Here is a 23,801-nt window from a genome sequence, read left to right as displayed (position 1 = left end):
TAATTAAATCCAACGAAGAAGAGATGGAGAGAGGGAGGGAGAGAGAGTTAGGTCAAAGAAAGGAAATTAGGGCTCGCGAGGACGAAGATTCGCCGCAATCGGAGATAGAGAGAAGGAGGGAGGGTGGGGGGAGGCCGGGCTTGGGCAGGACGCGGTTGACGATAGGGACGCAGAAAAATCAAACTAACTCTCTCTTTTCCAAAACTCGGAGAGGGCCGGAACCCTCTGCGGGCGCGCTTACGTTCCGTTATCTGTCTCGCCACGCGGGCTTCTTTGATCAGGCGGGTCCCGTACTCAACGGACGGCGGAGGTTTCACGTGGTGGGGAGGGGGGTGGTGGGGATCGCAGCTCGGGTTGACCTGTTGTTGTTGGCACTGGTGGGGCCCGCGGGCCGATGCGCCCACAGAAATATCGCCGGTCGCGTCGCGCTGTTGTGTTTTTCCGGGCTTTGTGTCGTCGTCCGCTCGGTCGGGGATCCCAAAGACGACGACGGTCCCACGGGTGGCACGCGCCTGCGCGTGGGCGGGGCTAGCATGGAGTTTCCTGACACGCGGGGCGAAGGCGTTGTCGTGAGCCACGTAGTCCCACGGAGCAGAGGATTTCCTCTCCTCTCCTCTCTCTCTCTCTCTCTCTTGACGCCCATCGAAGAATCGTCGAGGCACGTTGAAGAATCAAAATTTAGCCCCCCGCGTTGAGCTCGTGGTATTTTTTATTTATTTGCTTGAAAACCAGTATTTTCAGTATTTGCAGTGCTATACTTACAGCTTATCAAAAGAATTGGGGATATGCTTATTAAAAAGTCCTAAAACTTGTCATCAAAGTATAATTGAATTCTAAAACTTTTAAAAAATACAATCGAGTCCTAAAATTTATCAAATTAGTACAATCGAATCATTCTGTTAATTCCGTCTAATTTGGCTAATGAAAAATGCTGACGTGGGATTTTTATTACTTTATATCTCCTACGTGGCACCGATGTGAGTGAAACCATAAAGATAAGTATAAAATGACGTCATTTTGATCCAAATTTGATTTTTAATATAGACATTAATTAATTAAATTAAACATTTAAAAAAAGAAGAAGCAAAACTAGCGAGGGCCCTTGCTAGCCCTTGCCGCCGCCCCCACCAACGCCGAAAGGGCCGGCGAGGGTTGACCTAGGTTGTCGGGCCCGGGCAGTGGTCGGCGACCCTAGCCGACCGCAAGCAAGGGCCTCCAGATTAGGTCGAGGTCGCCACCCACCCCCACCCCCACCCCAACTAGCAGTAGCCCTTGCTTGCCTTCTGCTAGGGTCAGGCGACCCTAGCCAACCCTTGCCCCTTCTAGTGATGGTGGGGGGCAGCTGTAGCAAGGGCTTTGTAGGGGCTCTTGCTACTTTTGCCTTTAAAAAACAATGTTTATTCGTAATTTAGTTTAACTAATATTTATATAAAAAAATCAAATTTTAACCAATTTTTTTGATTGATTTGCCGTACGTGCTATCTGTGTGCGCAGTTTACAAAACCATACTCTCTTTTCATGCGTCTCCACCCCAACTCCTCCCCCCGAAAGTGGAGATTTGAACCCCCCACCTCCCCATTCCCACCTCCCAAGTGAAAAGAGTGGTTACTGGGACAAATCTCTAGTGTTTAAACAATGTCATTTTGTACTTATCTTTTTTGTTTTCACCACGTATGACAGAAAATGTAATAAAAAAAATCACATCAACATTTTCATTATCCAAATTGAAAAAAATTAACGAAAAGACTCAATTGCATCAATTTAACAACTTTTTGAATTTAATTGCATATCCCAAACAATTAAGTAGGCAACATGCGTGTAATTTGTCTGCATCCAAAGCAAGGCATTGATCTCTCACTCTATCATCTATTCTTCATTCTGGGATTAGTCTTTTGCTGTGGTGGTTTCACCTACGTGCAATTTGCCTATGTCCCCTGTATGTGAAGATCCGATCGATCCGAGATAACTAATCTCATTATACCAAACAAGTGAGCTAATTCGGTATTTTCATCCCTCAAGCATCGGAGAACTCTCTAATACTTTTGTGCGAGAAAGGAACGCTCTTTGCCCTATATGACATGCCATGCCAGGAGAACTGGAGGAAGCAGAAGCATTGAGGATTAGAGAAACCGGGGAAGATGTGGGAAGTCGGATTGAGGCAAGCAGGTTCAATCATTGCGGACACAGTCGGACGCCTCCTTTTCAGGGGTACCTATAGAAACATCTTCTGGACAGAATGTTTTAACATGCGAAAGGATAGAGGTGCCCTAGAGAAAGGAGCAGAAGATATGAATCAGCTCAATGAATTTGATGATTCATGTAAATTTTATACACAATTTGATGATTCATAGAGTAAACTATGATCTCTGTATCATGGACTACTTTCCAATTGAGAACCTTCCGTTTCCCAGAGTTTTCATAGTCGGTCGTTCCAGCTTATGCAACTGATAATTTTAGCATTACTTGGCAGAGCCGTTGACAAAAGTCAAGAGTGCTTGTATGATACTCACGATGCCTCCAGCTCCTGGGCTTCAGGGACCTTTTTGACAAAGTTGATTTGCGCTTGCTTGGTCCGCTTGCATGAAGCTAAGGAGCAAACGACGGATGATCTGATAAGACAGCCTACGAGTTTCAAAGGGGAAGGGAGAAAGCTAAAAGATAATCCGCCAAACCTTTTGTCCTTTCGTTAGATGCGAGGACGGAGGATTTCCACTGATCGTAATCCCGCTTCTCCATTTTCTTGCGCTTCTTGTAGCATGAAGACTGAACATAAAGGCGTACATCTGGTTAGCAAACTCATCATGTACGAGCTCAGCTTCACATATAGCATTGCAAACAACAAGCATGAATTTTGAGCGGCTTAAAGCCGGAGATCTCATCACTTAGCAACAAATGGAACATCAAGCATTGAACCCTCATATGCGTACTGGAAGATTTCATGTCGGCACCTTTCTTGCTACAGAAGTCGGGATTTCTGGGTACTAGCACCTACAGGGTACTTAGAGGTTCCACTTTTTCATTGCAGCAGTTGGTTCGCTTTCACTTAAAACCAAAACCAGATGAGCATGACATGTGATTAACAGCAAGTGTTAGCAAAAAACAGAGGTTCTATCTCACGAAAAGTCAGGGGCCTCGACGTGGCTCAGCAATTTGTCAGACAGGTGTAAAGTTGGTTGTGAATGTTCATGTCCCTATGATACATAAAAGAGTCCTACGTGCTAAAGCTTATAGACGATCGTCAATCTATACATTGAAATGGTTCGGTCAGCCATAAGCTTAAAACATAATATACGCAATTCCTCTTAATTTAACTCAACAGACGTGGATTAATAAAAGGTGACTCCATCGTTTGAAGTCCATAGGCGAAAATTCAGTGACAGGAAAGCTGCACGTGCTAACAGATTTTAAGAACTGGTAGTTGCTACGGACAGGCGAATTAAAGAACCCCAAAAGATACGACTTTTCTATGCAGCCTGGAGATTGAAATAATATAGAAGCCAGTCCTTCAAACATGCAAACAAATGCACTAATGTTTTTTATGTGGTTTTTCTTTTGGCCCTGAATCAGATAAGGTTAAATACCGACATGACAAAGAGTAGATCAGATTGAGCATAAAGGAGCTATGGCTGAAACAGTCATAATCGACACACACTCATCTGAACTCTGAAATCATAAAGAAATCTTCCAGGAAACAAAAAGAAGAGGTATGCCAATATCGTACCTCCGGTCCCTCATCAGATAGATGCCCCCCATCCTCCAGCTGCCTTTTCTCAGGTATTACGTCAAGCAGATCTAGATGCCAAATGATAGTCAGTCAGGAAAAGCTCACAAATTATGACACAGTGAAGAACTAATCATCAAGAACATTCTAGTTCTTCAGACCAGGAAATTAATTGGAAGGACTGGAGATGGGTACAAAGAAATGGAGTGTCCTAAGAATGTTGAGCCGTCACATTATTCACCTCGGTTCCCTTTGACCTCCCGTGGATCTTTCTTTTCCTTTGAGTCACCAAAAGTGTCGTAGCATAGATCCTTCATTGAATTGGCGACCTGAAAGAAGCAGTTGAGCGTCACCGCATGTAGTAACAGCAAAAAGCTGGTGTCATTAGATTGTTCTAGAGGACAAGGCATAGCAAGAATGCAGCTATCTTACAGAAGCGAACTCAGTTTCGGATGTCCCACAGAGTTCGATTAACTTGATCTTGTCTACCTTGAGCTGCAAAATCAATTTAATGCTTCACTAGAATGTTTAAGATGCGCTAGCCCAATGCACAACAAAAGATAGTAGGCATATATAATAGAACACTGGTGCAAATACCTTTTGTTTCTTCGCACATAAGTAGAATGCTACGGCAACAAAAACAGGTCGAGTGAAATCAGCAGTTGCCCTTCGTGAAGCAGGCAATGATGCGAGGAACCTGTCCTTGTAGCTGGTAAAGATGGACATCGTGGTTACATCTCAATTCACAAAACATCATTCTAGGCCGAAGAAATTGATAATCCTACTAAAGCAGAGTTGAGGCTCCATTAAAACATGACAACTCGTGACTTTTTGAGCGCCGGAGAAATCACACAGTAAATCTTTTGTACATCATCAATAATCAGTGTAACACCAACCGAAAAATAAACAAGGATGACTCTTTTGTGGCGATACGCGGATTAACCTCTTACGGGCAATCCAGCCCACATTCGGTAATGGAAAAATCAACTAGTCTCCAAAAACCCAATCAAGAGCAATGACAAGATAACCGAGCCTCGTAGCCTATAGGTGTAATATGATGGGAAAGGAAACCGAGCCTTACAGAGATAGGCCCTTCTTCACGAACGGAATAAGCCTGACGCAGCCGAACTGAATCGCAAGTTCTCTTATATCCAGCGTATTCCTAATAACACCATGCATCGTGCTCGTTAAAAATCTGAACAAATCACACCAGGCAAAAATCAGCTCCTAAAGAGAATGAAGCGTAACCTACTTGAGGCCCAGTCCGTTCTGCATTGAAATGAAAGATCTATTGTACGCTTTCTCCGACATTCCGCTCTGCTTCACCGCGGCCTGCCTATCGAACATGACCTGCAGTCTGCAGAATTCCATAGCATCCTATCAACACCGCGGATCACTTCTACCCCGACAAGAAACAAAAAAAGCCCCCACAATCGAAGATTGACAACAACAAAAAGATAGAGAGAGAGAGAGTCTGAGCAACCTGTTCGCAGCGATTTCCAAGCAGATTATGGCCTTGCAAACCTCTCCCTGTGAGAAACAAAATTCGAATCCTCAGAGATCGACCGTGAACGAACGCCTCTAACATCGCGGTCCCGTGAAAAAAAGAGAGGAGAATATACCACGCCGATGATCGAGGAATCGAACTGGACGTCGGAGAGGCGACGGAGCTCGGCCGCTTTGCGGAGGAGGTGCTTGGATTCCGACAGGCCGAGCTTCCTGGCGATCTCGGAGAGGTCCATTCCGCGACGGCGTTCCCTTCGAGCGAGAGGCCGCTTCGAGAAGTCGCGATTGGGTGGGTTTGGAGAGATGGAGTTGAGATTTAATTTGCCCGTGAAAATGGCGGGAACAAAAGTCGGTAATTTTTCAGTTTCGCGCTGTTCCCCTTTGCCTGTCTCTCCTCCTTTGTCATTCCTTTTTAAATTATTCCTTTTTAAATTATTCCTTTCTTGGTTTTTCGAAATCGATTGGCGCGTAAAAACGGTTTGCTTTTTCCCGGGAAATAAAACTGGAGTGGCGCCAGCGAAAACAAAAAAGAAAGATAAAAAGGCACGAAATTAAATATACCCCCGCATGGTGGGAAGATCGAGAAAATTAGGGGGTTTTTTCCAATTCATTTTTTAAAATATTTAAGAAATTATTTTTTTTTTTAAATATTAACTAGTTTGGACCTCGCTCGGCAGCCCAACCGCCAAGCAGCCCACTTGCTCGACAATTTGGGTTTTTTTTTTTTTAATTTCGTTTTTTAAGTGTTTTAATTATTTATATTTATAATATTTAGTTTATTTCATATTTTTTTAACATGTTTATATTTATTTTATTTATATTTTTTTCTTGTGAAGCTTATCTTTATAACATAATTAGTAATAATTAATATAAAAATTATTAAGATCTATAATTAATAACTAATGTTGTAATTATGTAATTAATTAAAAATATTCATAAAATAAAATTTGTAAGATATATGAAATTAATGAACCCCTTTCTTACTTCAATATCTTTATAACATAATCAATCGAAAAACCATTTAGACGATCACGAATTGCAAAAATTGTCATTAATAAATCTCGAAAATACTAAAACAAATAGGAAAACACATCTAGACGATCTCAAATCACAAAAATCCATCGTTCTTCATCGCCAACAGCGGTGAATATTGATTAGGATGCCGTTTCGCTTCAACAGACCAAATTTGAACCCGATCCGATGTCGTCGACCCGATCCGCCGATTCTTAATACATCACTGTTTCGTCTTCCGATTTGATTTCTATCTGTCCAATCCATCTAGAAACGTACTACTAATACATTCTGCATCACTCTAGCAAAACTACAAAAGCTAATAAAATTTGTCATTTATGAAATGTAGGAAAAGGGCAAAAGAAGGGTTTTTTTCCAATTTAATTTTAAAAATATATTTACGAATGACATCTAGATCCTCGTTCTCCTTAATTTCATATATCTTACCAATTTTATTTTATGAATATTCCAATTAATTACATAATTACAACATTATTTATGAATTATAGATCTTAATAATTTTTTATATTAATTATTACTAATTATGTTATAAAGATAAGCTTCGCAAAAAAAAAAATATAAATAAAATAAATATAAACATGTTAAAAAAATATGAAATAAACTAAATATTATAAATATAAATAATTAAAACACTTAAAAAAAAATTTTTTAAAAAAAAACCCAGCTTGCTCGGCAGCTGGGCTACCGAGCAATTGTGCTGGGCCAGCAGCATAGTTGCTTGGCGGTTGGGCTGCCGAGCGAGGCCCAAACTAGTAAATATTTTTTTTAAGTAATTTCGTAAATATTTTTAAAAAAATAAATTGGAAAAAAAAACCCGAAAATTAGATGGGCGATGGAAATATCCAATTTGCGAGAAACCAAATTAAATGCTGCGGTGAGTTTCCAAGCGGGAACTATCTGAAAAATATTTGTATAAAAATCATCGCTCGCGTCGATTATAAAATAAAAATAAAAATGAATGAACGAAAAAAATAAATTTTCACCGTCCCGAAAAACATTTAGGCGTTAATCGTCGGTGATTAAAACATTTTTCATCGCTGATTATTTCGAGCTATACGATCGGTCGTTTTTCGGAAAGTTATTTTTCCAAATCATTCGTTTTTCCTATGAAACGAATGAAGCCCGAGGGGTGCGTTTGTTCTGTATAAAAATTTGTTACGAAGGAAAATTGCTTCCGAAAAATGATTTTCGAGGAAATTTTATTTTTCATTTGAGGTTAGGTAAATCTTTTTCCTAATTTTAAGCATGCGCGTTTTCTCCGGCTGTAAATATTTTTGCATCGACTGATCGTTTTTAGCTAGCTAAATCCATGAAAGCCCGGAAAACTAATTTGCAGCAAAATTCTTTCGCTCAGATAAACACGCCCTAAAAGGCCATTTGAAAAAGGACGCAGAAAGAGTATTGAATAGAGGTGGAAATGAAGGGACTGATTTGTTTGGTGTAGATGCGGCAGTGACTAATCGCGTAGGCACGATAGAAGTTCAATATATTCACTTGGGAGATTACTAAGAGGGAGATCAAGTTTTAGTCTGTCGGCATATTTAGTTGGACCCACCTCCATTCAAAAGCTTAAGCCATTGAAGTATACTAATTGCTTTGCACTATACTATTTTGCTCGATGTGAAACTTTTCTAATACAACGCATGTGTGCATTTAAACAATCTCTCCCTCACATGTGAGTTCGGTGTTAAGTCTGCTTCTCTTGATATAGGTATCCTTATGCATGCAATACATCTCAACTCGAATCTCTATTAATGCCAAACTTCATCCTACATATCTTTCTTTAGAGCGAATCATAAAGTCTGCTATTAGGCCGCATTGCTACATCACAATGCCCACCGACGGGAAATCGCGTTGTTCACCATATTCTTTCATTGAGATATTCACCAAATGTCGAAATAAATTAGGCCTGCACTAATTGACTACCGGCTCCGATACCATTTGTCGGGATCACGCAACAAAATCCAATACCTTCACCCAATAAGATCACTAAGAAGGAGATAAAGTCTAAGCCTGTTTTGCATATCTAGAGGGACCCACACTTGCTAAAAAAACTAAAGCCATTGAATTATGGACCAACTATTGTATATTAATAGCCACATCACACCAATTTTTCGATATACGGCTCTTCTTACATAACCCCCGCCCCCCAACCCCCCCCGGGCATTTCACTAAATCACTAGCATATTTACACGTGCGCGTGAATTTGTGTTCACGTGCTCTAATATTATAAAAAAGAAGTGGAAAAAGACAAGTAGAATGAAGCTAAAACAGAGAGGGAGGGATATGCATTTTTTCTATATATGTATAATAATAAAATGCCTCCATATTTTTATAAATATACGATGCATCGGTGGTTTATGGTCATGTCCATGCGACATGTTTCACACGCCCCCTTAATCTGAAGTTGGCGCCGAAGATGCTAACTTTTGAGTTCGCAAGAAAGATCCGAGAAGAACCACGCTGGTTTGCAAAGCTCTTCGGATTAGATGCTGCATTGCCATGACACATTGGGAAGCCGGTACTGTTGAAATTAGCTTTTGATTAGACGACATCGAGATGCAATAACGCCGTCCGGGAAGAGCAAGCGAGGCTCGCTTCCGATAATCTCCGAGTTGAGATGAAAAGGAAGATACGGTACAGGGTGAGGCCCTTTGCAATGGACCGTAAATTGTCTATAGAGGAAGAAAGCGATTCCAAGGCGGTTAATATATGCGTGTGAACTGGTACCTGCACCTAGCGCACCTAAAGACACTATATACTACGAAACATCTTACTACGATACCGGTTGAAAATACGGGAGAAAAGTATTAAAAAAATTATAAATTCATTGTATTGGTACGAATTCAGCTTTAAAACGTTTCACACGGCACGACCGACGTACGAGTTAGTGATTTTCGGTCTAAATTGATCGAATGGACTGAATTGATATCAATATAAAAAGGTTTAGGATTGAATTGGTCCAATTAAAAATTTTGGGACTGCATTGGTACAAATACAATAAGTTTAGAACTTTTTCGGTTCTTTCTCCAAAATGACGTAGACAAGTATCTCAATCGTTTAATTTCAATATTACAATCCATGGCCTATTTATAGGTCTCAAAAACAGAATTTCGGTTTCTCTTGGGGGTACAAATCGCATTTGCTAAAGTACGCGACCAGATTTGCAAAAGAGGAAGAAATTGTAGATTTGCTAAATGCTCCCCTCAGATTTTTGACACTCACTTCTTCAGTTGCCAAAAACAGGGAGAAGGAAACCGACCGACAGAAGAACAAAATTTCCATGCGAAAGGGAAAGGGAAATCGAACCAATTAGGATCCAAATCGCCTTTCCCGCTTCGGAACGCTCGGTTCGCGAGATCTATCAAGCTCGGATAAAGCCTCGCCGCCGCGGCGCCGGGAATCGTATGATCGACTCGGACGTTGTTGATTTCGCCATCTTCATTTGCATTTGCGCGAGTTAGCTGGACGAAAGCTCGACTCCACGCGCACGCGGCGATTTAGCTAGAATCGTGGTGCGCAGAGAGAGCCTCCGATTTCTCGAGCCGGGGGCGAAGACGGTGAATCCTGGCGCCGCGTTGCTGAATTATTGTGATGGGGGATTGCGACAGCTTGCGAGCGTGATTCGGCAGGTTAGGAACAATGGCCGTGGACGAGGACAGCGACGAGCTAGCCGTTAGCCGAAAGGAGGAGTTTGCGATTGCTGAAACCACGAGGGAGAGGAGATAGTTCGTTGTTGTGATTCGGGAAGGGTTTTGCGAAAATGGGTCTGGATAAGCACGGCAGTGAGATGTTTATCGAGAGAAGGGGTGTGATTGGCGCGTTCCTGCATTGGTTGAGGCGAGGCAGGGATCGACTCCGAGCTGCTCGTCGAGGGAGGAGGACTAATAAGCAGAGATTCTCGCGCTTGGCGTTTCTGTTGGCCGCTATCTTCCTGTTTTGCGTGGTGGCATTAGGCCTGAACATGTTCCTGCACGGTGAGATATCTGCACTGGAGTTTCTGATCACAAGGAACCGTCGTGTAACTCGTTTCATTTGTTGAATCTATGATGGCGACAGATTGGTTTGACTTTATTTGGTTTGGCTTCAAGCTTTGTTATCCTGCGAGCACCAATCTAAGCATACGAACGCTTGTGCTCGTGACATTTTTATCGCACAGAACATATGGCATGATGCTTTTTCTTTCTTTTTCTTCTTTTTGATGTTGGGTTTTTGTTTTTTCTCTCGAGGGAGGAGTAGATTTAGTTATTAACGACAAGGTGTTCATACTTCATGCACATTGTTATTCATATGTCATCGTTTTCCAGCCCCTTGTCCTTTCCAGCGTATTCATACCGAAATACCAATGTTTCTTCTCCATTCAGTGGGCTAACCTTGCGATTTAGATTGGAGAGACTTTTCATGGTTGATGCGTTTTGAAAAGTAGTTTCTCGAGGCAGCTTCTTTGTATTTTACTACGAAACTCCTCTTGTAGTTACTATAGGTACTTTAAAATTATCTTCCATAGTCGCTGTTGTTCCCATTTGCCATGCTTCTAGAGTTTGCAAGAGACCGTCTTTATGAACTTCATTCTTCACTAAATAAGATCTTCTCTACCCTATTGTCATTATCTGTCACATTTGATTAGACTACGATACCCTCTCTGGTCAAAGAGGGGGTGGGTGATATTTGTTGCTTTTCTTGTTTTCTTGTCCATATTATTTCCTTAACTTTAGCATGGCACGCAATGCAGGAAAGATGGAAGGCAGAGCTTCATCTACCCTGGCAGTAAAAGTGGCAGACACAGCAAAAGGAGCAGACACAGTAAAAGAAGTAAACTCAGTACAGGAAGCAAGCATAGTGTCTGGTGTTGGAAAAAAACCAACAACCAAGCATCGCAAGCGGCGTAAGTAAATTGTTCGCATAGCTTAATCCTCTATTTCAGCCCTTACTCCGGCCTTTTCATGATTAGATTATGGATGTGTATGTGTCGCCTTGTGTTAGCAGACATATTAAACTAAACTGTGCCCCTGCTTGTTCTAAGGAAAGCAGAAGATACTCAAACAAATACCTTTTGACATCTACAGATTCACTCTCAGCAGCTGTGGAATTTTTGCACCTTTATTGACATCATAAATTGAGTCTTGTAAACTTTTCAAGCCTAAGTTTGATTTGCTGCTTGTTAGCTGCCTTCATTTAAATATTGCACTGTATTCGAACCTGTGCAAAGATGAAGATTGCTTGTTCATTTTCCTGTCACATGCTTATTATGTGTACTTAGATATATACCTTCATCTTTTCTATGTTGATATTTCAGATCTTCCTTGTGAAATAACTTTATCAGACTCAGTCAAGAATCTAGTTGAACCCAGCAGTTTCATCAATTTCACGCAGTTTTCACTGCATTACATTGAAAAGGAGGAACATTCCATCCCTAGATTTGGCGGACATCAGAACCTTGGTGAAAGAGAGAAATCCTTTCATGCAAGAAGCCAAAAACTTCATTGTGGTTTTGTCAAGGGGCCAGCAAGATTCCCGAGCACTGGATTCGATTTGGACGAAAAGGACAAATTATATATGAACACATGTAAAGTTGTAGTGTCTTCTTGCATTTTCGGAAGTTCTGATTTTCTGAGGCGGCCAACAAGCAAGCGGGTACATATACCTGATCGATTCTCTTTGCTACATACTAGAAAGCAAAACTTATTAACAACTTTAGTTAAGACATTCTGTTGAAATTAGTGGTTCTTTAACTCTGAAGTTAGTGCCCAAAAAAAAAAAAAAAAAAACTCTGAAGTTGATCTCTAAATCTGCAAAATTTGATTGATCAGTGGTGTTTCTTCAAGTTTACCCTTATGTAAATGTTAACATTGATTGAATGAGGCATAGGCAAGATCCCTCATCCAATATTTTTAATTCATGTAATGTCCTACCAGACATGGAAGTTCTTGTGTCGCAGACAGTAATCTGACAATATTACTTAGGGATCTTTTCCCATGAAATATCTGAATTCTAGTGGCTATCTCCTGCTGAGGAAAAACCAGTCATACTTTGCATGATGTTGAGGTCTCAATCTATGAATGGAAGCTGCAAGCCAGGAATTGTGAAATATATTCAGGTCTAGGGCCTGAGTTTTGCAAACTTTGGATCTTTAAGTCTTAAGGCGAATATATATTTGTGCACTTAAAAACAATGTTGCCATTTGAATAGGCAATTTATTTGAACTATCTAAGATTTTTAAAGGAAGTATGTTGGCAAATCTAAGTTGCTTGCTATCTTCCAAGTGATCTTATGTAACACACACATGTACTGCAGATCACTGAGTATTCCAAGAAAAATGTCTGCTTTGTTATGTTTGTGGATGAGGAGACACTAGCAACTCTGTCATCAGAAGGGAATATTCCTGATGATACAGGTCATATTGGGCTATGGAAAATAGTTGTCGTCAAGAACCTACCATACAAAGACATGCGTCGAACTGGTAAAGTGCCAAAACTCCTGTCTCATCGGCTCTTCCCTTCTTCCAGGTAATGTAGATTATTTATTCAAGCGTTCTCTGCTGGAGGCATCTATCGGTTTGTCTAAATCGCAACCTTGTAATTGCATTTTCCTCCTCCTTTTTACTAGGTATTCAATATGGCTTGACAGCAAAATGCGTCTGTACACTGATCCAATGCTTATCATCGAGTACTTTTTGTGGCGAACGAGGTCAGAGTTTGCCATTTCAAACCACTATGATCGTCATTGTGTCTGGGAGGAGGTACTCCAAAACAAACGCCTGAACAAGTACAATCACACAGCCATTGATGAACAGTTTCTGGTTTACCAGTCTGATGGCCTCACCAAGTTTGATCCTGCTGACCCAAATACTCCTCTTCCTAGTTGTGCGTGCAATTCCAGTTTTCCGATTTTGACATTTGCATCCACCATCTCCCTTGAATTCACGATATTTATGCCTCTCTTTTTACAGATGTGCCTGAAGGCTCCTTCATTGTGCGGGCCCATACACCAATGTCAAACTTATTTTCATGTCTTTGGTTCAATGAGGTTGATCGATTCACGTCACGTGATCAACTAAGCTTTGCATACACTTACCTCAAATTGAGGAGATTAAATCCCGACAGACAGTTCCGTTTACATATGTTCAAGGTGATGCATAATCTTCTCTTATTCCTTTGCACTTATGTGAGTTACTATTATGTACTTGGAAGAAGTATATGACTAGCAATTCGAGATTATTCTTTTCTTTTCTCTTTTTCGAGCATATAATTCAATATGATTGATTCAGGGCTTCCTCTCCCCTAACACTAGTCATTGTAGCTCAAAATCCCTTCTTTATCAGATGATTCGATTCTTGTGGTACACCTGATTTAGCAGCAATGCTTCTGTTCATTACTGTTGGAAAACATTGCAAGCTGAAATGAGGCTACTTTCCAAGATCTCCTACCGACTTTAGGAAATAAGGAGTCATGGTTCTACTGTCCTTAAATGACCCTTAGATCCTTAGATCCAAGATTGTAAATATGCAGCTTCTTGACTGTCCGTGGGAGCTGTAGAGCACATTGGTATTTCCTGGGGCAGCAAAACTTTTCGAGTCTGGCAATTTGGTAGACTAAATTCATCTGATGCCCATAGTGACTTCCAAAATCTGTCTTAACCCCACTATGGCATCACTTGGACATCATTGAGTTGATGTAACCAGCATACTGGTTCCAGCGACTTTTCAAGGTTCTGCTTCACAAAATTAGCTGCATGAAGAGACAAATAGCTGTATGGCAATAACTGGGAGAAAAATAACGACGCTAAATAGTATGCAGAGTGTCTGTGTCTAGGGCTTCCTTTTATCTTGATCTATAATTGCATCAACGAGCAGACAGTGTTTAGGGGTCAATTGTTGGTATATGATGGTGAAGAATTTTGTGCAATGTAGTTGTCCTGTGTAATGGCATAATCAGCCCAAAGTTCCACCAGCAAATGCTGACTATCATATCAATTGAAACTCATACACATAATAAGTTGGACTACTTTAATCTTATTACTAAATATCTTTTCTCCAGGATTGTGAGCGCAGAGCGATAGCAAAGCTATTCCATCACAGGGAGCTTCCCGTTCCAGCTTCACCTTGAGTTTCTTTGGTGTTTCTACCTGGTAAGGTAGATCTGACTTATGCAAACTTGTCATCGTTGTCTTTCCACCGTCAGAGTATATGAATTTGTCAAGCTCCCAGAATTTACTTCGAAATGAGAATTTTCACGGATCTATGCATCCACCCTAGCACTCTGTTGGAATTGCAATTGAATTTTAATAATTGGAGTCGGACCAGTATTAGTATTCTTATAATAGAGCTGTTCCAGGTTTTGACAGTTTATCTGTCTGGTTTGTGATGGCAGGTTCTACCAAATGGTACCTGGCTCATCGCCCTATTTTGAATTTGTGGTTGGATGAAGATACACTCATCATTCTAGACTGAATCATCAAATTAGGAATTGATTTCAAAGTCAATATGTAGGTTCACCAAGGGATCTCCAAAATCTTGTCTGGTGAGTTGAGTATATGATTTATGGTAATTCTTTATGGGGTTCCTGGATCTGCATCAGCTTTGGCTTTTTTTTAAGCACTGGTCGATTTGCTCCCTAGTCAGTTGTGTAATTCAGAAATTATCTTTCTTTCACCAATCAGATGCTAAGACTGGTTCATTTCTTGTATAGCTGGCATTTCTTTCAAACAATTAGTCTCTGTCATCTTTAATAAAAATTTAGCAAGGACAGCCAATGAAATTAAGGAAATTGAAGGAGTTAAAAAAAGGTAGAATGGGGTTGCGAAAGTAGAGATTCCTAGCGACTCTCACTTTATCCGTTCTTGCCTGAAGGTGGTGATGCTTGAACAGCTTCTGCAGGAAATATTGGATCCTTGTAGTCAGATCTACATAAGTGCTCTCGGGTGATCTTGAGACAGGAAGAAATTAGTGGACCTCCTTCACTTGCTCAGATCAAATGTATTGCGGTATGTAAGCTGTCGAGAGTGAGCAAGGCTAGGTGACTTGAGAGTGAATCTCCCGTTGAAGGTGGGTTTACTTATGAATCGTCATATGAGTCGGTTCGCTGATTAGACGAAACGGCTGCCCTTTGAAGTGAACAGGATGGCTTTTTTATTTTTTCTTCTATTTCCCGGAGAGGGAAAAGCTCATTTTAGTTCAGCTTCTTGTCTCTCCCTTGGTAAGTAGAAGACTATACTGTCTTGATAATCTTCTTAGTAGCAACAGTGAAAAGGCCATTTTACGGCTATGATTTTGTCATTCTTTTTTCGATTTTGTCATTCTTAAGACACAGACGAGTATGTGCTTATATTCTGTGGTGAAGTGAACTTCAGCTGGCATATGGAATTTTACCCTTTCGTTTTGATCCCTGGCTCTTGACTCGCAGTTCTTCCAACCTTATGAGTAAGAAGGATGCTCCTATGGATTAGCCCCCTTTTACCGTACAACTAGAATTATTATTATTATTATTATTATTATTATTATTTTTTGCCAAAGTACCACTAGGAGAAATTGCTATAGACAGAAAATATGTTATCATATCGAAAAAGAGGCAAATGTCGATGAAAATTGGGAGAACTGCTCGGTCCAGGTGAGAAATCATGGTCAAAGAGTCGAGCGAGGAGGCATAAGAAAGTATAATGCTGAGCGGCTATCAAATGGTTCGATCACTGGTGGTAAGCGGAATTCGACAATTCACTTTTGTTTTTCCTCCCCAACAACAAATGTGCACCCGAGTTGTTGCCATGGGCGCGCCGGCGAAGCAGATGGGCATGCTTCTCAAAGACCCATGCAGAGTGTGTGCATTTCTTTTCCGATTCTAGATCCTTAGTGAAACGAGATAAATCAACTTCCGACAGTAACATGATGAATGGAACAGGATGGAATGAGTAACATCCATATAACTGATAATTGATAAAAAAAAAAAACGACAACGTGGAAATCCAAGGATGCGCTACAGTGAAATTGTCGAAATATTCGTACGAGAGATGAAAGTAATTAGGTGCGCTTTTGCAGGCATTCGATCCAAATTGAAACATCTTAACCGAAAGTAAGAAAAGGAATGAAGGCCGAAACTGGCATTCCCTTGGGGTCTCCGTTCAGTACTAAACGTGGCGTCAATCCAACTGTTTTTTTTTTTTTTTGGGGGGTGTGTGTGTGTGTGTGTGTGTGTGTGTGTGTGTGTGTGTGTGTGTGTGTGACTCTAAAGGCAAAAGGCCTATGTTCATGAATTGAAGAAATTGATCGATTCTGTAGTATGAAAATTGGAAAGGGGAATTCGTACAAAACATCAACAACTCCGCCTAAAAACTGGTAAATCAAACATAAATACTGAGGGACCACAAGACTTATGGGTAAGAAACTAGAACCTTTACAGGGTAGATTTTCCGATTCGATATCTCCTGATGCGGCTTCCAATTCCATACTTTCATCTAAGTGGAAAATTTTCTTTTCAGAAGCGTAGCGGGATTATTACGTGCGTCTCAGTAGCAAGTATTTCTCGAGTCTCGGCTCCCAACGCCATTTGTGGAAAGAACTTTTCCACAGTGCTCCTACAAGAATCCATGAAAAAGTCGTGGGCAAAACCTCGATATCCAAACTTGGGTTTAGCTAAATTTTAAGAGGTTATAATGGTGAAAAAACGAATAGCATTTGGCAACTCAGTAGCTGCTCCCTGTAGATTCTCCCACAGAAGTTCCATACTCGGCACGAAGTCACTTAAGCGATAACTAGAGGACTCGCCCTTGTATCCTAGTTTGCTCTTAAACCCCATAAGACTAACCTAGTTTGCTTTAAATTGGGATTGAAGAATTGCAAATCCGGGTTGATGTGTTCAGAGTTGAGTCCCAAAACAATGAATCAAATTAATCCACAGATGCTGCATTCACAGATTCTGCTTACTCACCCAACTTCTACCACATTTTGGGACCTTTATCCTCCACCATAAGTGTAGATGACGAACAGAATAGCCCCAGAGATACCTTCATGACATCCAAACTCGAATAATACAAACATGTCGCAGGCTGATCTGATATTACATGCCAAACAAGGAAAAATGATGTTCTCGCTACCATCAGCAACCATTTAAACGGAAACACAAAATCGTCAGACTTGTTGAAAAGTGATGAAAGGAGCACTAGATGTATGTTTCAACCAGCCTAAGAAAAGGCAAACTTAAATCCAACAACTCATTACTGTCAAGAATCCAAACGCCAAAATTACTCTCAAAGTGCCCAAAGCACTGTGGTATAACAATCTCAGCTCTTAGAGGCTAGCTTCTCCTTTGCCTTCTGAATCTTCAAAACCTTCTTCACGATCTTTTGCTCTTCCACCAAAAAGGCACGAATGATCCTACATAACATATCATAATCAGGATGTGCTAACCCAACCATAGCATGGAAGATAGAATTGGAAATAGTATCCCCTAGACATGATGAAAGATGCAGACCTCTCACGGACAGCTCCCCCAGATAATACTCCACCATATGCACGGTTGACAGTTCGACGATTTCTTGATAATCTTGATCTCTTGTATTCAGCAGGTCTCAAATGAGGAATCTGCACATAAATGAGGATGTATCATGCTAATGCAATTCATAACTAAATGAAGACTATTGCATAAACATATACATTGTTTACCAACATAAGACCTCAAACTGACCAAGAAGTTAAGACTCTGACAGATGCAAGTGAAGTGAAGAGAACTGCATATGTTGGATCATCATCCTTCACACTCCCTCAACTTTTACCATCCCCTTCAGCCGAGGGTTAAAAAAAAAAAGGAATCCTCCAACAACTTAAAAGAAGCCTTCATGAGGCCAGATGCCAACAGCACAAATTCTCAAGTGGTCAGGAAGTTAACAAAATGACATCTAGATCACATTACTAACATCACAAATAGGACCGTCTCAGAAAACCTATGCACTGTTTTGCCCGAGCCAACCTATTTATTACTGGCTATCCCACATAGGAAACCGGCAATGGACCTACGAGAGAGATAAAAAATTTAGGATCACCTGAGACTGGATCACCTAAGACTGGATCACTTCTAACTCGCAAGAGTTTGGTTCAACATAAGAGTCATCCTTAACTAGCAATTCAATTAAAGTTGGACTTGGCCATTTAAGTGAGAAGTGAAAGCAACACTACTGAAACGAACTGATGAATACTACAATCTGCAAAAATGCAAAATACTCATGGCTGCAACTTATTTCCAGCAATGTACTTTCCCTAAAGGTACCAAATTGTGATGCCCCAGAATTTCTATCTGGGGGATCAGAAAACACATTTCATATTGGCACTAAATCTTTCTCAGATTGTTCTAGCTTAACTTATATAATCACTTAGGAAACTTGCAATCAATCCTGAAACAATAACCGGACGACATTTAGTTGTCCTCCCCACTGGAAAAAAGAATCCAGCATGAATACAGCGCCCAATAGCAACATGACAAGGAATCGGAACAAAAAAATGCTAGAGTACTTCCCAACTTGCTTGTAGAGAACATAAAAGTCAAAATATGCCGCAGCAAGTAATGTCGAGCCCGTCTAATCAATGCTTTATCTCATTACATACAATTCTCTCAATATCAAACCACATTAGCAATCCAATGCAACTCCAAGAAGAAATTTCTCCCGTTCGCTATAAATCAGTGGCCTCAAGCAGCAACGCTAGCTGCTGCAACTCTTGTACACCTCGATAAAAGTGCAGAAAAAAACAACTTGCTCAAGCATGAACTTGATTCAACAGTGACCGCAGGTGGACGCAATTATCCGATACCATCATGTAATATAAAACTGCAAAACACCTCATCTCTACATAACGTAGTTCGCCGCTAATTCCAACGAAACCCGAATCGATTAAAAAGATGATGATGGAGAAAAAAGAAAGCGTACCCCTTGAATCCTCTTGCCAGTGACGGGACATTTGGGGCCACTGGCCCTCTTCTTCGTGGTCTGGTACACTAGCTTCCCACCTGCAGCACCAGAACCACAAAGCCACACAAATTCAAACTCCCACTCCGGACACACAAAAAATCCTCACCTGACGAATCAAATCTCAGTACGACAAGAAGAAGAAGAAGAAGAAGAAGAAATGGAGGAAGAAATACCAGGGGTTTTGACGACCCTGTGCTGGTTGGACTTGGTGGCGTAGCTGTGCCGCTTCCTGTACGTGAGACGCTGCACCATTGCTCCCCAATTCTCTCTCTCTCTCTCTGCCTTCTCTTTCTAGGGTTTTCTTCTCATTCACCGAGATCGGCTTCCACCTTTTTGCAGAGAGAGAGAGAGAGGATAGCCTCCTAGGGTTTGGGTTTTGGCTTTGGAGAGAGACGGAGGGGCATTTCACGGTGATTAGATCCGACGGCTGAAAAATGAGTTCAATATCAATGGGTCGGACCCACATCATGAACTTTGTACATAATAATGGTATGGGCCAAAGCCCACCATCATTAGCCCTTACTGGACGGGCCATCTCCATTTACGATTTAACCCGACCCGACCCGCCTCCGATCTCACTCTCAAGCACAAAGTTATATTATATATTTTTTTTTCCCGTTGTTTTTTTGTGAGTTAGTTGGAAACGCCGTGACGAGGCTTCGACGACGTCGACACGAGAGAGCAGGGGAAACGAAGCAGAACTCCGAGGGAGAGAAAAGCATGGAAGCTCGCTTGGCGAAGTTCGCTCGATCCGACCTCCTCTTCACCGCTCGAAGAAGCATCGCTCTCAATCGCTCCAAGCGAGTTCAATTCCCTTCCATGCTTCTCCATTCAGGTGCCGGTCCTCTGTGTGCTCGACAGGCAATCGCTCAATTTCCGCTTCCGTCGTCGCGCGATCCCGATCTCAATCGCCCAGGCTTGATGCCAATCTTTTTTTCCGCGACTTCGCGGCTTGCAGATGCAGCAGGAAGGGATGCGAGGAGGGCGTACGACGCGCTGCTGCTCGACGCGGGAGGCACTCTACTTCAGCTGGCGAAGCCGGTGGAGGAGACTTACGCGTCCATCGGAACCAAATACGGTCGGTCTCTCGACTCCGTCGTTCTTGTCGGCTCGCGGTTCTCATCCTTTTCCTCCCGTTGGTTATATGTGTGACTAAAAGTGTGCGTGTTCGTGTGCTGAAGTTCGGTAATGTCCGCGAAATGTTTCTCTCAGCTTCTAGGAATGCCGGCAAATCATGCTTGATTGTACTTTTCAATTTCTAGGTGAGAATGCGTATGATGCGGTGATGAGCGAACGATTATGTTTGCTTCACAGGTCTTACTGCGACTCCTGCCGATATCAAGCGAGGATTCAAGAGGGCCTTTTCTGCTCCCTGGCCTGAGAAACTTCGTTACCAGGTACATATGGTTCTTTTCTGATGAGCTATGCATTTGAATTTCTCTTCTCCTTTTTCCCAGGTTTTTAACATGCTCTTGCTCCAAGAGAACCCTTCTTCGTACTTAGGTGTATGTGCATTCTTACTGACTTTGTTCTGTTTGTCAGGGAGATGGGAGGCCGTTCTGGAGACTTGTCGTGTCGGAAGCTACCGGTTGTGCCAATCATGACTATTTTGAAGAAGTTTACCAGGTAAAGTTTTTAGAGACAAGAATGTCCACCGTGTTTTCTTTTAGTGTTTCCTTCTTTCGTAGCATCTTCAATAGATACTCGAAAGACGAACGACGTAGTCCACCCACACCACATTGCACTCGTTTTAAGGAAGAGAAAGTTAACTTACTTTCAAAATTTGTTGAGAGCAAGAAAGAGTTGACTCTCTGTAAAAAAGCATACTAGAGAGATTTCTGGATAGATTAAACAGCTTTCGACTTGTGTGGGAATTACCTTCTTTTTGTATGTCAGATTTTGGTCCTTGTGGGCGATATCTAATTAAACTTGCTTCTCAGTACTATGCAGATGGTCATGCATGGCGCCTTCCTGCTGGAGCTTATGAGACAATCAGTACTCTGAAAGATGCTGGAGGTCATACTCATCAAGTATTCTTCTTCATCTTTTGCTAAGATAAGAACCATTGGCCACGAAGCCTCCTTCACTAATGTGGTCAGTGGAATTACAGTTAAGTTGGCTGTTGTGTCCAACTTTGACATCCGGTTGAGGAAGTTATTGAAGGACTTAAACATTGTGGATCTGTGAGCATTAATCTTCCCCCAAGGCTTCTCTTCATCTCCTGATTTTGCAATTATTTATTAAACCAGGGTGGTTCTTATGGTTTGGTTTTGTACTACTGTAAGCATTTATTTGGTTGATTCTGTTTCAGGTTTGATGCTGTAATTGTATCCTCAGAAGTTGGATATGAGAAGCCAGATCCTGGAATATTCAAATCTGCTCTAGGTATGTATCTAGTTGGAGAGTTTTTATTCCTAGTGGGATTATGAAAGCAAAAATTCATAATCTCGAGTAACAGTTGCATAATCTTCTGTTTCCTTCTTTAGTCTTGACCTTGAAACTGCGCACGCAAGTCTTACCTGGACATTTTCATTCATCTACTTTGCATCATGACCTTTCCTTGCCATCACATGATGTCTTAGTTCAGAGTAATTATTGTCTAAATTGAGTTGAAGCAATCAAATATCTTATTGAACAGGAAGAAAATATCAATTTTTGTTATGTTTTGTTTTCTTTTTGGGCCTTATGAAGTGACAGTTCGTGAATATCAGTGCAGCATGAATTGCATGGAGTTTCTGCTTGATTGGTAGTACTATGCCATCGTGACAGTATTTAGTATGTTGATTCAGTTTTTGGTTTCTTGGCCTTTTGGTTTCAGACTAATGTTTGGCATGATATTCTTTTAAAAGAAAGAAGTTTAATTCTAAAATTGAATCATTCTGGGTTATCTTCTCGAGGATGTCAAGGGTAATAATTTATTCTGGCGTGGATGGCCGGGGGGTCTATTCTTCTTGGTTTCAGCAGGACTCTTACGAGCATTAAATCTATGCTATAGACCTTTTTTGTGTATGAATCTCCTTTTTTTGCTAATCTAGAAGGGCAGGGAGTGGCGAGTAGCAGTAGCTACCCCTTTTAGGCATATAGCTTTTTATGAAAAATTGCATGTACTGAAAGTGGTAAAGAGTTTTAAAGATTTGAACTTTGTTATAGTCATTCAATCAACTTTCCTTACTCCTTACGACATGTGTGTGCTGTAATTTTCTGTATGAATCTCTTGGACGTTAGGCTTTCATGAAACTCATAGGCATTGTATATGCTGGGATTATTCTCTCTTACAGTGTTTTGAGAAGGTGTGCATCTGGAATCCTTATATTGCCTGATGATCTTTCAGATCAACTTCAAGTGGAACCTAATAGAGCAGTACATATTGGGGATGATGAAAAAGCTGACAAATATGGTGCTGCTGTTGTGGGGATTGAGTGCTGGTGAGCCTTTTGTTACTCAATACGGATTCCATCACGCATCGTTCTCAAACATTTTCTATCCCTTTGTTAGCAGTTTAGTTTACTTACCTATGAAACTAATGCTTATGGATTAAGAAGTTAACTGCTTCCTTGATCAGGTTGTGGGGCAGAGATGTGAAGACATTCTCAGATATACTAAAGCGCATACTCATCCATGTCTAAACTATATCAAGGAATTAATCGCTCTTCAACATTGTTCGAGTTCATGCAAATTTTTTCTGTGCTTTTGACTGATGAAATGTTCCCATAATGAAGATGACCATCTTGTCATTGGGAAATTGAAATATTTTAGGAGCACGAGTGATGGAAGCATTGAAAGCTTGAGATTTTGTGGAATGACTTCGTATAATTACGTGACTTTTTGTCACTTCCAGCTGCCAATGGTCCTTTTAACATTTTATGCAAAGGTGTCTTCTTTGGTGATTATGAATAAAAAGTTCAATGGCCTTCGGGCTTGTCTCTCGCTTTAGATATGCATTCCGACTTTGAATGTTTGAGAAACATAACGTTATGCAAATTAAGATGCAGATAATTATTCTTTCATATTCATGCGGTTGAAACATTCTATTAGCTTCTTATCATTTTGATACTGTTGGACGGAGTGAAGCTCAGGTCGAGACTGCAGCATGTGCCATGAGAAAGGCCAAAATTCGAAGTTATTTTAGCCGGATGTGATTAATTTCTTCTCAATTTATTCAGCCAATCGTATGTCTATGATCCTCTTCATTTCAAGGCGACTCTCTCTCAAAACTGACTATTATCGGCCGACTGGACTGTGAAGACATTCAGCGTTATCCTCAACTTCAGACTTAGATTTTTCCTGTTACTGAGTAACCCACGTAAACTTGACCGTGTCGCCGGCTCTATGAAGCACAAAAGCCTGGAGTTGAGTATTTAGCAGCAGACAATACTGGACATTGCCGTGATCAGAGACTTGGTGCCCATTAATACGAATGGCAGAACATGCGGACTTGCATTAGTGGATGCTAAGAAAGTTAGTAGCGTATTAGGGAAGGGGTGCCCAAAAACATGCTCTTTGGGAACAAGAAAATTCAACCGAAATTAATCTCGAGGCATTCACATCGAGATGTGACAGCCAGTGCACATCAGGCAGCAATATATAACAC

At 41.1% G+C, this 23,801-nt stretch overlaps 4 protein-coding genes across 8 annotated transcripts; 2 read left to right on the top strand and 2 right to left on the bottom strand.

Moving 5' to 3' along the window:
- Nucleotides 1-11: 11 nt before the first annotated feature.
- LOC115755449 (haloacid dehalogenase-like hydrolase domain-containing protein 3) lies at nt 12-23,127 on the top strand. 2 transcript variants are annotated; one of them, XM_048280397.1, is made up of 9 exons: nt 12-51; nt 19,925-20,288; nt 20,525-20,607; nt 20,753-20,836; nt 21,151-21,226; nt 21,321-21,393; nt 21,522-21,595; nt 22,542-22,635; nt 22,773-23,127. In XM_048280397.1, the coding sequence occupies exons 2-9, from the start codon at nt 19,931-19,933 to the stop codon at nt 22,834-22,836; spliced, it is 906 nt and encodes a 301-aa protein (XP_048136354.1). In that variant the 5' UTR covers nt 12-51; nt 19,925-19,930; the 3' UTR covers nt 22,837-23,127. The 2 variants fall into 2 exon arrangements, with proteins under 2 accessions (XP_048136354.1, XP_048136355.1); XM_048280398.1 differs by lacking the exon at nt 21,151-21,226 and having other exon boundaries at nt 24-46; nt 19,916-20,045; nt 20,169-20,288; nt 21,289-21,393.
- LOC115755439 (origin of replication complex subunit 6) lies at nt 2,277-5,605 on the bottom strand. Its single transcript, XM_030694848.2, has 10 exons — nt 5,344-5,605; nt 5,205-5,251; nt 4,974-5,078; nt 4,803-4,883; nt 4,319-4,430; nt 4,154-4,216; nt 3,963-4,050; nt 3,722-3,792; nt 2,673-2,763; nt 2,277-2,586 (listed from the first exon to the last, which is right to left on the bottom strand). The coding sequence occupies exons 1-10, from the start codon at nt 5,461-5,463 to the stop codon at nt 2,507-2,509; spliced, it is 858 nt and encodes a 285-aa protein (XP_030550708.1). The 5' UTR covers nt 5,464-5,605; the 3' UTR covers nt 2,277-2,506.
- Nucleotides 9,482-15,581, top strand: LOC115755389 (probable hexosyltransferase MUCI70). Of its 4 annotated transcripts, XR_007198693.1 has the most exons (9): nt 9,482-10,236; nt 10,992-11,144; nt 11,556-11,893; nt 12,554-12,765; nt 12,866-13,122; nt 13,209-13,387; nt 14,296-14,387; nt 14,631-14,778; nt 15,126-15,581. XR_007198693.1 is itself a non-coding variant. In XM_030694782.2 (8 exons), exons 1-7 carry the CDS (start codon nt 10,023-10,025, stop codon nt 14,362-14,364), a joined length of 1,422 nt encoding a protein of 473 aa, XP_030550642.1. In that variant the 5' UTR covers nt 9,482-10,022; the 3' UTR covers nt 14,365-14,386; nt 14,629-14,934. The 4 variants fall into 4 exon arrangements, 3 of the variants coding, with proteins under 3 accessions (XP_030550642.1, XP_030550634.1, XP_030550648.1); XM_030694782.2 differs by lacking the exon at nt 15,126-15,581 and having other exon boundaries at nt 14,296-14,386; nt 14,629-14,934; XM_030694774.2 differs by lacking the exon at nt 15,126-15,581 and having other exon boundaries at nt 14,296-14,388; nt 14,615-14,934.
- On the bottom strand, nt 17,252-19,688 carry LOC115755480 (60S ribosomal protein L34). The gene is made up of 5 exons (XM_048280400.1): nt 19,570-19,688; nt 19,384-19,539; nt 19,169-19,248; nt 17,722-17,831; nt 17,252-17,624 (listed from the first exon to the last, which is right to left on the bottom strand). Exons 2-5 carry the CDS (start codon nt 19,460-19,462, stop codon nt 17,531-17,533), a joined length of 363 nt encoding a protein of 120 aa, XP_048136357.1. The 5' UTR covers nt 19,463-19,539; nt 19,570-19,688; the 3' UTR covers nt 17,252-17,530.
- Nucleotides 23,128-23,801: the final 674 nt, after the last annotated feature.

The sequence above is a fragment of the Rhodamnia argentea genome, chromosome 6, assembly GCF_020921035.1.
Source record: "Rhodamnia argentea isolate NSW1041297 chromosome 6, ASM2092103v1, whole genome shotgun sequence".
Taxonomy (NCBI): Eukaryota; Viridiplantae; Streptophyta; class Magnoliopsida; order Myrtales; family Myrtaceae; genus Rhodamnia; species Rhodamnia argentea.
The sequence above is the reverse complement of the archived record's forward strand: the minus strand, read 5'-3'. Positions and strand labels throughout refer to the sequence as shown.